Here is a 14,203-nt window from a genome sequence, read left to right as displayed (position 1 = left end):
ACGCATCGCAAGATTACGGCGCTCTAGCTTTGTGACGTCGGGGAGCAAGGATCAGATTCGAAGGATGCGGGGCGGTGCTGGGCTCCTTCAGAGTGGGCGTGGCTGGGCTCCGGGAATGTTAGTAACAGCTCCTTGGGCTTCTTTCTTGCCTCATTTACATATATATAAAATAGTTTTTTGACACAATAAAAGCACACAGAGCTATGGGGACTGGGTATTGGGGATGTGCTATTGGCCATCTAGCAGCCCATGTCCTCAGCTCTATGCCCAAAATCCAGGTGACAGGTTTCTTTTAAGTTCAATGTTTTGTTAATCTGAATTTTATGTGATGGATCAGAACACAATAGTCTAAGTCGGTGAAGTGAAATGAGAAAAATATATAAATAAAACTATTGTTCAGAAATAGAAAACAGAAAATTGGCAGGTGCGTATGTATTCACCCCCTTTGTTAGGAAGCCCATAAAAAGCTCTGGTGCAACCAATTACCTTCAGAAGTCACATAATTAGTGAAATGATGTCACCTGTGTGCAATCTAAGTGTCACATGATCTGTCATTACATATACACACCTTTTTTTGAAAGGCCCAAGAAGCTGCAACACCTAAGCAAGAGGCATTACTAACCGAACACTGCCATAAAGACCAAGGAACTCTCCAAACAAGTAAGGGACAATGTTGTTGAGAAGTACAAGTCAGGGTTAGGTTATAAAAAAATATCCAAATCTTTGATGATCCCCAGGAGCACCATCAAATCTATCATAACCAAATGGAAAGAACATGGCACAACAGCAAACCTGCCAGAGACGGCCGCCCACCAAAACTCACGGACCGGGCAAGGAGGGCATTAATCAGAGAGGCAGCACAGAGACCTAGGGTACCCCTGGAGGAGCTGCAGAGTTCCACAGTAGAGACTGGAGTATCTGTACATAGGACGACAATAAGCCGTACGCTCCACAGAGTTGGGCTTTATGGCAGAGTGGCCAGAAGAAAGACATTACTTTCAACAACAAAAAAGGCACGTTGTGAGTTTGCGAATAGGCATGTGGGAGACTCCCAAAATGTATGGAGGAAGGAGCTCTGGTCTGATGAGACTAAAATTAAACTTTTCGGCCATCAAAGAAAACCCTTTGTCTGGCGCAAACCCAACACATCACATCACCCAAAGAACACCATCCACACAGTGAGACATGGTGGTGGCAGCATCATACTGGGGGGACTGGGAAACTGGTCAGAGTTGAGGGAAAGATGGATGGTGCTAAATACAGGGATATTCTTGAGCAAAACCTGTACCACTCTGTGCGTGATCTGAGGCTCGGACGGAGGTTCACCTTCCAGCAGGACAATGACCCCGAACACACGGCTAAGGCAACACTTGGTTTAAGGGGAAACATGTAAATGTGTTGGAATGGCCGAGTCACAGCCCAGATCTCCATCCAATAGAAAATCTGTGGTCAGGCCTAAAGGGCTTTTCCCATCTCAGACAATGGGGGCATATCGCTAGGATATGCCCTCATTGTCTTATAGGTGCGGGTCCCACCGCTGGGACCCGCACCTTTATCAAGACCGGAGCCCCGAAAGTGAAGGAGAGCGCACTGCGCATGCGCAGCCTCCCTCCATTGATTTCTATGGGGCCGCCGAAAATAGCCGAGCGCTGGCTCGGCTATTGCCGTCTGTCCCATAGAAATTAATCAATCACTTCTATTGGAGAGGCGGGGTTTAGCGCTTGGTGGTGGATGGACCCCGGGAAATCTGGGGTCCTCCAGCCACAGCGCTCCCCACTCCATTCTTGATATAGGTGCGGGTCCCAGCGGTGGGACCCGCACCTATCAGACAATGGGGGCAGATCCTAGCGATATGCCCCATTGTCTAAGATGGGGAATACCCCTTTAAAGATTACTGTTCACAAGCGCAAACCATCCAACTTGAAGGAGCTGGATCAGTTTTGCAAGGAGGAATGGGCAAAAACCCCAGTGGTAAGATGTGGCGACTGCTCATAGAGACTTATCCAGAGCGACTATGAGCTGTGATTGCCGCAAAAGGTGACTCTACAAAGTATTGACTTTAGGGGGTGAATAGTTATGCACATTGACCTTTTCTGTTATTTTGTCTTATTTGTTGTTCACTTCACAATAAAAAATAAAAAAACTTTTTCAAAGTTGTTGGCATGTTCTGTAAATTAAATGATGCAAATCCTCAAACAATCAACAATGTAAATTCCAGGTTGTGAGGCACCAAAACATGAAAAAAAGTCAGGGGGTGAATACTTACGAGTTACTGTTGTCATTTACTTTCTGTCACAAAAATGCTCTAGTTGCCAGACATTCTCGTTACTTCATTATGATGGCGCCCCCTGGTGTTTGCTCTGTATAGTAATGTGCACGTCCACCTACTGAGGTGGTCGCACATGTTGGGTTTCATCCTTCAACTTTCCCCAGCCATATCTATTGTGAGAAGCTGTGACAGTTAAGCCTTAGGCCTCATGCACACGGCCGTGTTCCGCGGCCGAGAGCGGTCCGTGGTAACCCGGCCGGGATTCCTGCTGACAGCAGGAGCGCACGGCGTATAGATCATACCAGCGTATCACTGTACAGCAGCGGCGGCATGAAGCGCACGGCGTCATAGCAACCAATGATGCCGTGCGGCCGTGTGCATGAGGTCTTATTCACATGTCAGTGATTTCCATCAGTGATTTTGAGCCAAAACCAGGTGCGGCTCTAAACACAGAAAAGGAGCAGATCTTTCCCTTATACCTGATCTCTGTGGAGGCTCCAGTCCTAGTTTTGGCTCACAATCATTGATGGGAAAACACTGACGTGTGAATGAGGCTTTACAGGGAGAGAGCTGCAGCAGAAAGGACATGCCAACCTGAGAAAGGACACGCCCCCTGAGCTAGGATAGAGAAAGTTGCAGCAAAAAACACACACGCCCCCTGAGCAGTAATAGGGAGAGGACTGCAGCAGAAAGGACACGCCCCCTGAGCTGTCATAGGGAGAGGGCTGCAGCAGAAAAGACACCTCTGCCGAGCTGTGATAGGGAGAGCAATGCAGTAGAAATGACATGCCCCTGAGCTATGACAAAGAGCTGTCCCTGAACTGTGATAGAGGAAAGAGCTGCAGCAGAAAGGACACTCCTACCCCCCCCCCCCCCTCCCAAGCTGTCTGATTTTAATTTGTCACATCAGTCATGGCATAACCCCTTTAATGGCAATTTAGTCCACAGTTTACACACTTTGCAATGTGATCCCGGCAGTAATGCCGCTGCAAAAACCAACCCATTTCTAGTGTTTTTTTGCGGTGTCGGATTTTTGCACAGCGGAGCTGCACTGTGTGGCCATACACTAATACAGCCACTGGACTTGGAGATTCATGTGGTACTGTAAAGCCGCCAACAGGGTGGCAGCTCCTTTTGGTACTTTTCCACCATAAAAATGCTTGTTTGAGTTGACCAAGAAAGCATATTATTTCTAGAGTGAGATCAGCGGCTACCAGGCAGCCGCTTATCTCTGGGGAAAGGAAAAAATTTATTTGGACAATAGAAATCCCATTTGTCCGATAAGTATTTGTTCGGACAGCACCATGGACCTGAGACCGTCAGTACATCCTGTGAAACTTAAAAGGTGGGGGGGAGGGGAAGGGGAGAGCCAGGTATTAAAATTAACTACACGGATACAGAAAGTTACCGTGTGGATCTGGCACTGTACCCAAGCTATGAAGCTGCCAGCCTCCAGCTCACGGAGCAGCGTGCCAACTGTCTGCGAGCAGAAGACAGATTTATGCCCTCTAGAAACATCTACGTAAGCTCGGGCATCAAGCGGAGCGATTCCACTGGTATGTAAAGCAAGAGGCAGACGTGTGCTACATATACCCGTTCTGGGGTTCCGCTCTGGTAGATAGGGTAAGCGGGCGCAGTACAGAGGCAAAATACAAGTTCTTAACTCAAACGTCAGTGTTTATTCACACTTGGGGCAATTGTACAAAACAGCACGTAACATTGCAGTCTTGGTGTTAATTCACACACAATGAAAAGTTCACATAACACAAGTCACCTTGCTGGCAGTTCTGCCTCCAGTAGTCCACAGCAGGCTTTAGGGGGCCTGTTTCCCCAGAGTGCGGCTCTCAGCCCTCCAGCACGGCACAAAGCCTCAGATCCCAAAACAGAGACATCTCTGCTGAGCCCCGCTGCCTATTTAAGGACAGCCAGCTTCTGCCAAAACCCGGACCGGCACTTAAGCTCCGGTCCGGTATTTGACCTCACCTGGCTGGAAACCAGCCCAGCCGCGCATGCTGGGAGGAAAATACCTGCCTTGCCAGACACAACCCCTCACTGTGTCACAATATATATATATATATATATATATATATATGTACCGGTCCAGGTTTTGGTAGCCCCTGGCTGTCCTTAAATAGGCAGGATTTGGGTGTCCTTGTGGATGGTAGATTAAATTACAGCATACAATGTCAATCAGCTGCTTCTAAGGCCACCAGGATATTGTCATGCATTAAACGAGGCATGGACTCGCGGGGGAGGGATGTGATATTACCACTTACAAAGCATTAGTGCGGCCTCATCTGGAATATGCAGTCCAGGTCTGGGCACCAGTCCATAGAAAGGACGCTCTGCAGCTGGAGAGCGACTAAAATGATAAGGGGAATGGAGGGTTCTTAGTTATGAAGAAAGATTAAAAGAATTGAATTATTTAGTCTTGAGAAAAGACGTCTAAGGGGGAAATGATTAACCTATATAAATATATAAATGGGCCGTACAAAAAATACAGCGAAAAACTGTTCCATGTAAAATGTGCTCAAAAGACAAGAGGGCACTGCCTCCGATTGGAGAGGAAAAAGTTCAGTCTCCAGAAGCGTCAAAGCTTCTTTACTGTTAGAACTGTGAATCTGTGGAATAGACTTCCTCAGGACGTGGTCACAGCAGGAACAGTGGACAGTTTCAAAAAGGGTTTAGACAAATTCTTAAAAGTAAAAAACATAAATGCTTATGAAAACGTGTAGAAATCTGAGTCTCACTTTCTTCTGGAATTCGCGTCCCCACCTATCCCTTGGTTGAACTTGATGGACTTATGTCTTTTTTCAACCATATTAACTATTTAACTATATATATATTTTTATATATATATATATATATATATATATATATATATATATATAGTGACACAGCGAGGGGTTTTCTTTGGAAAGGCAGGTATTCTCCTCCCAACATGTGCGGCTGGGCTGGTTCCAGCCAGGTGAGGTCAAATACCGGACCAGAGTTTAAGTGCAGGTTTGGCAGCACCTGGCTGTCCTTAAATAGGCAGCTGGGTTTAGTAGCTGAGTCTCTGTTTTTGGGATATGAGGCTTTGTGCCATGCTGGAGGGCTGAGAGCCGCATGCTGGGGAAACAGGCCCCCTAAAGCCTGCTGTGGACTACTGGAGGCAGAACTGCCAGCAAGGTGACTTGTGTTATATGAACTTTGCAGTCTTGGTGTTAATTCACACACAATGGAAAGTTTCCGTGCTGTTTTGTGCAATTGCCTCAAGTGTGAATAAACACTGACGTTTGAGTTAAGAACTTGTATTTTTGCCTCTGTACTGCGCCCGCTTACCCCATCTACCAAGAGAAACCCCCAATTGGCGAGGACGGGGAAAGAGCAGTGAGGCTGGTGTGAACACCGATATTTTTGGTTTCTGCATTTTTCAGGCACGGTTGTATGTCGTACATTAAACCAGCTCTATTACAATTACAACCAGTGCCCCACAACAAAATGGAGGCTGTTGTGAAGGCCCTCATGGAGGCTAACCTGCAGCAGCGAGAGACAAACCTGCAGCAACGCGAGGTTAATAAGCAGCAGCAGGAACTAACCAGTTTGCCACAAAAGCACACCGTGTGCCGAAGACATCCGTAGTTCCGTTCCGCAGCCCTGCAAAAAATAGAGCATGTCCTATTCTTGTCCACAATCGCAGACAAGAACAGGCATTTCTATCATAGGGAAAGCCATGTGTGGTCGCAAAATGCGGAACGCACAAAGCTGGTCTCCATGTTTTACGGATCCCAATTGCAGACCGCAAAACACTTATGGACACATAAAGCAAGTATATTCTTGCATTTAGGAGCACAGGTTACACTGAGCAGCAAGATGGGGGATTCGCAAATATTCCAAATTATTACACTTAGAAATCGTCCCAAACATGAATCTTGACTCCTCGGGGGTGGACCCCTGTTGCACTGCACATATTCAGGTATAGTAATACTCTCTCCAGTGGCTCTCTATAGACCTGGATGGCAATGTAGGGTGCAGAGGTTGGGATCAGGCACAATCTGCTACCTAACTGACCAATCAGATGACAGGATCCCCAGTATAGGTCCTCATTTTGGCGCCTATTTCCAGGGCCGGAGCTAACCCGAAACAAGCCGACCATAGGTCATCAATTGAAATCTTGGCAGACAGATAAAGATCTACTTACGTCATTTTTTATTAAAATATTTGAGTGCTCCTCCTTTCTGAAAGCACAAACTTCCTGCTGAGAAACTGTCCGTTGTCACGTCCCCTCTTCCACAGTAATCTTCTCGGTAACCTGCAAGAAAAAAAGGGAAAACATCAGCTTTTCCGTCTCCAGATCAATCACCCCTGACGTGGGATGCGGCGCTCGACTCCTCAGAGTCTTGGCAAAAGGACAAAGTCAGAACATGATTTATGTATGGCACTTATTACCGAGCCGCACGCCGATCAATCACATAGTGTAAAGCAGGGATCCTCGCCCAGAGGCCTTGCAGGCGCTGCCAGACTACAACTCCCAGCATGGAAGCTCTGCAATGGTGACTGAGGACCTCAGCTTTAAAAACACTCTCTACCCTCTTCAAAAAATATAATTTTTGGAAACAGAAACCCCTTTTCTTTACCTGCGGGCTGCCATTTTACATTTCCAGCAGTTAGACTGTCCCTGGCCGACATTTACATACCTGCCAGCATTTAAATAGCCAAAAATTATAATTAAGCCCCGCCCCCTAGATAACTCCAAAACTGCTACTCTACTAGTTTGCATAACCCCACCTCTTTCCAGGAACTTTTTGCAAAATCCTGCCCTTTTGTGGGACCGTCCCAGCAAAATCGGGATCGTTGACAAGTATGCATTTATCAAATAGTGGATTTGTTACCCCTAGCAGCCAATGAAGTCGCTGCGTTCATTTTCCCGAAAGGACCACTCACTGGTTGCTATGGGCAACTGTTCCATTTGGTTTTGCACTAGATTGCATGGCGGTGCACATACATAGTATTATACATACTGTAAGAAGGTACCTGGAATCATTGAGGATGAAAGGTATGTGTCACCGAGGTTCCTGGCCTCGGTGTAGTAAGAGCCGGTATATTATGTGTCAGCAGCAGCTATTGCTAATTGACACCTTGAGTTTTAGCATGGCTCTCATAGCTGATCCGGGACGGCTCTTTCTGGGAGTAGTCAAAGTGCTGGGTGGGTGACTACTCCCATGTTCCAGGCCGGATTTTGCCAGGCATGAAAACCAGCCAGCACTGCCAGGTGTGGTGGATTTACCTCCCTCTGACAGTGGAGCTCAGGAGTCTGTGTGCTGTGAACTGAGGGCTGTGCTGGGATTTGAGGTTTGAGCCGGCTGGAGGACTCAGGCCCCTCTAAAGGCGAACAGGCCCGCCTATGGACTTGATGAGGCTGAACGGCTAACAGGGTGTGAATTAACACCCAGGAAAAAAGGTGACTTTTATTGTTTATGGACTTTCCTTGTGTGTGAACAAACATTAAGCCACCTGCGTTTTGTAATACACCTTATCTGCATTTTGTTATACACCAATGTGTGAATAAACACCGCTGTGTTCAAGAACTGTGTACTTTGCATCTATACTGCATCCGCTAGTCCTAACTACCAGAGCGAATCCCCACAATACCAAGATTTAAAAAGTCAAAATCTGGACACTTAAAGGGAAGCGGTCATCATGAAAATTGCAGCCAGAATTTTATAGAGCAGGAGGAGCTGAGCAGGTGGGTGTATAGTCTCGTGGAAAAAGATTTAGTAAAACTTGTATTGCTTTCATCTAAATTACAAATTTCTGCTCTTAATGAATCATGTAGGTGGTCCTAATCATACAGAGGTAGTTGTCACTCACTGATTAGGCCGCGCCCTCTGCACTTTGATTGACAGAGCCAGGCAGGTCGTGATGACCTTTTCACTGCCCTGGTCTGTCAATCAAAGTGCAGAGGGCGCAGCAGTTGCAGAGAGAGCAGATCCTCCAAATGTAACGGCAACGCCCCCGTTGCTCCTAGAAGCTAATTTGCATAGATTAAAACATAGATTAAAACATCATTTTTCTCAGCAATGCTGGCACATATGAACATGGAACCAATACAGATGTCTTTAGCTGCCAAGCGCACATGTAACAGGTCGGCCAGTGTCATAGGTACAATCTGCTAACAGATGCTCTTTAAACCCCAAGCCAGCCAGTGGTATGATGCATTGCTGTACCACACTCAGTTGGGTACTGCATGAGCCAAGTAATGCTTCTAGGTGAGAAAAACCATATATTTTTCGTTCTGTCGGATTCATAGATATGAAATCAGATCAGATGCCTACGTATAAAGTCATGGCAAATGCCATATATTATTTATTATTGGGGGGGGGGGGAAGGGGGGTCAAGAGCCACTCTATCTACTGATGTACTGTACTGGCGTAATACTGCTTTTTTTATAACACTATCTGAAGGACCCGGCTTCGCACGGGTATATTTCATCTACTTCATTAAATTGTTTGTGTGTCGTTAAAATATATCGACAGTATGCACTATACAGTACCCCGCCCCCTTAACAGTGACCTCCACAGACCCCCACCCCTTAACACTGGACCCTCCCCCCACAGTGCCCCATCTCCTTAAAATGGGACCTCCCACAGCAGCCCACCCCATAAACATTAATCATTACAGCAGCCTGTCCCTTTAACAGTGAGTTCCACAGCACCTCACCCCCTTGACAGTGACCTCCACAGAAGCCTTCTCCTTAACAGTGACCTCTACAGAACCCCCCCTTAAGGGGACTGTAACCTATGGTCAGTGTTAACTGTGACCTTCCCCATTCCCGGCCCCTTAACAGAGACCTCCACAGTGACTGCCCCTTAACAGTGACTTCCACAGTACCGCCGCTCCCTTTTAACAGTGACCTCAATGTACCCCACTCCTTTAAAAGTGACCTCACAGTACCTCCCGCTGCCTTCACAGTGACCTCACAATACCCCGCTGCCCCTTTAATAGTGACCTCCACAGTCCCCTCTTCCCTTAACAGGACCTCCACAGTTCCTGCCCCTTTAACAGTGACCTCCACATCGGCCTGCCCCATTAACAGTAACATCCACAGCGCCCTCCCCTTTAACATGACCTCCACAGCGGCCGCCCCTTTATAGTGACCTTCACAGTACCCCGTCCTCTTTAACAGTGATTCCACAATATCCCGCCCCCTTAAGGGTCCATTCACATGTCCGCAATTTCGTTCCGCATTTTGCGGAACGGAATTGCGGACCCATTCATTTCTATGGGGCAGCACGATGTGCTGCCCGGATCCGGAGTTGTGGATCCGCACTTCCGGGTCTGCAATTCCGATCCTGAAAAATATAGAACATGTCCTATTCTTGTCCTCAATTGCAGACAAGAATAGGCATTTTCTATTCAGTGCCGGCGATGTGCGGTCCGCAAAATGCGGAACGCACATCGCCGATGTCCGTGTTTTGCGAATCCACACACACGGACGTGTGAATGGACCCTAACAGTGACCTGCACAGAGCTCCGTTCCTTTAAAATGTGACGTCCACAACACCCCACCCCCTTAACAGTGACCACTACAGCACTCTGCCCCTTAACACTGACCTCCATAGCGGATCATATTCTTAACCGTGACCTCCACCGTTCCCTGCCCCCTTAAACAGAGACCTCAACAGCGCCCGCCCCTTTACCAGTGACCTCCACAGCATCATGCCCCCAGAACAGTGAACTCCACAGCAGCCACCCCTTTATTAGTGACCTCACAATACCCCATCGTCTTAACAGCGATTTCCACAACACCCCCGCCCCCTTAACAGTGGCCTCTATATCAATCTGCCCCTTAACACTGACCTCCATAGCGGGCCGTTCCCTTAACTGTGACCTCGACAGCAGCCTGCCCCTAGGGTGGCTAGAAGTCCGGTTTTAAGGCGGACAGTCCGGTATTCAGACTCCCTGTCCTCCGTCCGGCGCAGGGCCTGGACGGACACAGGGATGTCCTTTGAACAGCTCACTCTCAGACAGCGGCATTGTGCTGTCTGAGCATGAGCTGCAGGGAGAAAGTCACCCTCCAACCCCTGCAGCTGAAAGAAGTTGATTTTTACCTTCATTTTTTCATCCCAGTCGGCCTGCAGAGTGGGAGGGGGCGTGGCCTAACAGGGTCAGAGGCGTGACCTAGCGGGACCGGGGGGCGGGGTTTTGGAATGGAAACCTGGTTTAAAACTGTGTGTATATGGAGACTAAGGGCCTGCGAGCTTCTATTGGCTGCTAAGGGTTATGTGACCAGGCTTCTATTGGCTAATGCATTTTTTGGGAATATCTCAGGAACGGTACGTGCTATAGAGCCAAGACCTGGTCTAAAACCTTCCTTGACACCTGATGTACCTGTCTGCCAAATTTCGTGATTGTAAATGCGGATTCCTTTAGCGAACATACATACATACACACACTCAGCTTTATATATTCAATATATATTAAATTGCTGCTTAGTGTACGGGGTCACGGGGTCCACTTGTCACGGCTGTGTCATGGTCTGGTGGTAGTGGACCATGACACTTGTGCCGTGCATGCTTGTTGCTGGTGGCTACGTGTTGTTTTAGCATGTTTGGACACTTCCCCTTTAAGTTTGTGTTTCTTCCCATTTTGGTGTACGGGGTTAAGGTGTGCAAGGTGGAGCTGGGTGTGGCCTCATGGTTCTTCTTATACTGGAGTTGTGAGCTTGAGGTAAGTTGTTTGTCTGCCTCTGTAGGAGAAGGAGCTTTGCTCCTCTCTGGATGTGTCACCTGTCCGTGAGGGCCTCCTTGTGAAACATCAAGTTCTGTAGCGATGTCTCCCTGTGTTCTCCTCCTTGTTCCCTACCTTACCTGTTGTTATGTTTGATGTGGGTTTGCTTTGGGATTTCTTTTAATGTCTAGTTCGGTGTTCTATGTCTGGTATCTTTTGTGTATTGCCTGTCGTGGTTGCTAGACATCCCCTTGTTTGTCTGTACCTCCGGTAAGGGGTCCCAGGGGTTCCTCGGAGGGGGAACCACAAGTCAGCAAGCAGTAGTTGTTCCACCCAGTCTTTGTGGCACATAAGTGCTGTTGTTCCTGTGCTTGTCGTTTTGCACTAGGCTCTTACCTGCTGCTATGTGTTTTTGCTTGCTGTCTGCTCCCAGTTGCTAGGCCTGTGTGAGACTCCGGTTCATCCGTGTCGTGGATGAATCGGTCGTCTCTTATTCCTAACTCCTATTTCAGGGATCGTTAGGGTGAGAAGGACTCAGGTTCCGGAGTATGAGCCCCCTACCATCGAGGCCGGCTCATACAGTTAGGAGGTCAGGGATAGTATGAGGGTGGCGTTAGGAGGTGACCTGCTCCCCTTATGCCGGTATCCAGGCCTAGTTGCTTTCCCAAATTCCCTACATTGACACTACTCTGATCTGGAACGAGCATCAGTAACGTGACCTGGTGTGATGCAGGCTTTCCGAGCTTGCCCATGAGAGCTGGCACTGAACACAAGAGCAACAGAGACTCCGCAGGAGCCTGGCAGCTTCTCTCTGGCAGATTTATAGCGGCAGGGAAATGACAGAGTGGAGGAGCATGGTGCCCATCTCTCTCTATCTGTGTCTGGAATACAGAGCGACGTCTTCACCGGATTCCTACCAGTCAGTACCGAAAGCTTCCAGAAGATATCATGGTGGCTCGCTGCTTCAGTGTAATTAATTGCATTATTTTATGCCGTGGTGATAAATAAATTGATCCTATATTTAAAGCTGCTTAAACACAATACACTGAGTTCTCCAGAACTGGTCATTTTTGGACGGATTTGCAAAAAAAAAAATTTTAATAGGCATATGGGATATGCTGGAATCAGCCATGTTTAATTAATTAATTTTTTCTCTGACGATACTTTCGTCCCTCATCACACAAGAAGTATAGTTAAAGGGGTTATCCCACTTCGCCTTTCATACTTACCTGCTGCCACCGCGCCGTTCACTTCCTGGATTCAGGCTGGGGGCGGGCTTATCTTGATTGAAGTCTTCTCCTGGCCGGGCCGCGCGCTGGACTGAACGCGCACGCTGCCGCGCATGCGCCATGTGACTTATTTCTGGCCAGTATAGTACAGAGCCGGCGTGGCGCGTTCGCAGCTCTGTACTATTCTGGCCGGGAAGAAGTCACCGTCGCGCATGCGCGGCAGCGTGCACGTTCAGGACAGCGAGCAGCCCTGCCGGGAGAAAAGAGTCGTCTTCTGAGCAAGCGCGACTGAGAAGAGCGGTGGCCGTAACCAGGGGAGACCGAGTCACAAAATAAGGTAAGGTGGGAATGAATTTTATCCTAAACGGTGGGGAATTTTTTAATCAAGTATATTTACAAAAATGATCACGTGTCAAATCATTAACTGATTTAACAGTGATCATTATGATGGGATAACCCTTGAATGATTTCCTTCTCTAAAGGGTTTCTGTCACCAGATTTAACCCTATTAAGCTAGCTGACATTAGTGACGTGCTAATGTCAGCTAAACCTAACTAGCCTATTCCTACTTTTATCTATGCCCCCGTTACGCCAGAAACTATCTTTTATAACATGCTAATTAGCCTCTAGGTGCAGGGGGGGGGGGGGGGTGGGGGGGGGTGGGGGGGCGTTGTGTCTGCTCCTAGAGGGCTCCGATCTCCCACCTTTGTCGCCTCCCTCCAAGTCCTGATTGACAGGACCAGGCAGCGCTTGCATCTGTCTGCCAGCCCTGTGCTCTGTGAAATCTCTGTGCTGTTCAGTTATTCGGCGCAGGGCGCGGTGAGGAAGCTGGCAGCCTGCGAGCATCTTTCCCTCACCGCGCCTCGCCGAATGCTGAGGGCAGCACTGTTTCTGTGACTACAGTTTAGCTGCAGTGTCTACAGGGGGTCTGAGGTAGTCTAAGACACACCCCCTGCTTCATCATTGGCTCAGGCTACTGCTCTCTCCCTCCTCTCTGCAGCTCTGCTTCCTCTGATTGGCTGCTGTATATAAACACAAGACCAGCACAGGCTCTGTATCAGTGCAGGGAGAAGGGATGTCGTTACAGTAAGGGCAGAATGATTATAAAATAGGGATTACTGTATTTTGCCCTATAAAACGCATTTTTTCCACCCGAAGGGGGGGGGAGAAATATCAGTTCCTCTTATGGGGACGAATACTAATGAGCGCTTCCATTTAGAAGTGCTTATTAGTACAGGAGGACCGGGTAGAAAAGTGCAGCGCTCCTGTGGTGGCTCTGTACTCACTGCTTCCTGGTCTTTGTCAGCCAGCACGCTGTGCTGTGACCTGCGCACAGCGCGAGACGTTGGCGCCCTCTGTGACCTCACACTGTGCGATGTTGGATTACAGCACAACGTGGCCAGAAGATCAGGAGCTGGATCTTAGAGCGGCAGCGGCGCCATCCGGACAAGGAGAAGTAAGTTGAGTTTTTTTTTCCTCTGATCTGAGCTTTATTAGCATGGTGGTCTGATGTGAGGTGTGTTTGGGGGTCTTATTAACATGTGGGTCTGATCTGAGGTGTGTTGGTGTGAATGGGAGGTCTTATAAACAATAGGAGTCTGATCTAAATAGGGGTCTTATTAACATTGGGGGTGCTGATCTGAGATCTGATTAACATTGGCGTCTAATTCAGGCTCTGAGCTGAAGTCTGATGAAAATATTGTTTTCTTATTTTCCTCCTCTAAAACTTAGGTGCATCTTATGGCAGGTGTGTCTTATAGAGCGAAAAATACGGTACTGTCTCCCCTGTGAAAAAAACCATGGATTATCAGGAAACTGCTGCACATATAGTGCGGCAATGAGGCTTAGTAAGGGGTAGTCTGCAGGGTCCCTTAATCTTCTCTCTCTGCCTACCAAGAGCTGGACTCTTCTAATTACAGGGAGTCCGGCAGTGCGTCATGCCAAATATACATGCATATTTAGCGAGCACTCTTGCACTTAGATACACAAACTT

The 14,203-nt window shown here is 48.0% G+C and overlaps 1 protein-coding gene across 1 annotated transcript in view; it reads right to left on the bottom strand.

Annotated features, from left to right (window-relative positions):
• ADAP1 (ArfGAP with dual PH domains 1) overlaps window positions 1-14,203 on the bottom strand; it is a 125,840-nt gene that overhangs the window by 15,978 nt on the left and 95,659 nt on the right. Inside the window, 2 exon segments of the mRNA XM_040440686.1 lie at window positions 6,458-6,484; window positions 6,486-6,554. Of these exon segments, the coding sequence (XP_040296620.1) occupies window positions 6,458-6,484; window positions 6,486-6,554 (96 nt within the window).

The sequence above is a fragment of the Bufo bufo genome, chromosome 7 (genome assembly GCF_905171765.1).
Source record: "Bufo bufo chromosome 7, aBufBuf1.1, whole genome shotgun sequence".
Lineage (NCBI taxonomy): Eukaryota > Metazoa > Chordata > Amphibia > Anura > Bufonidae > Bufo > Bufo bufo.
Note: the sequence above shows the minus strand (reverse complement) of the source record. Positions and strands in the feature narration are given on the sequence as shown.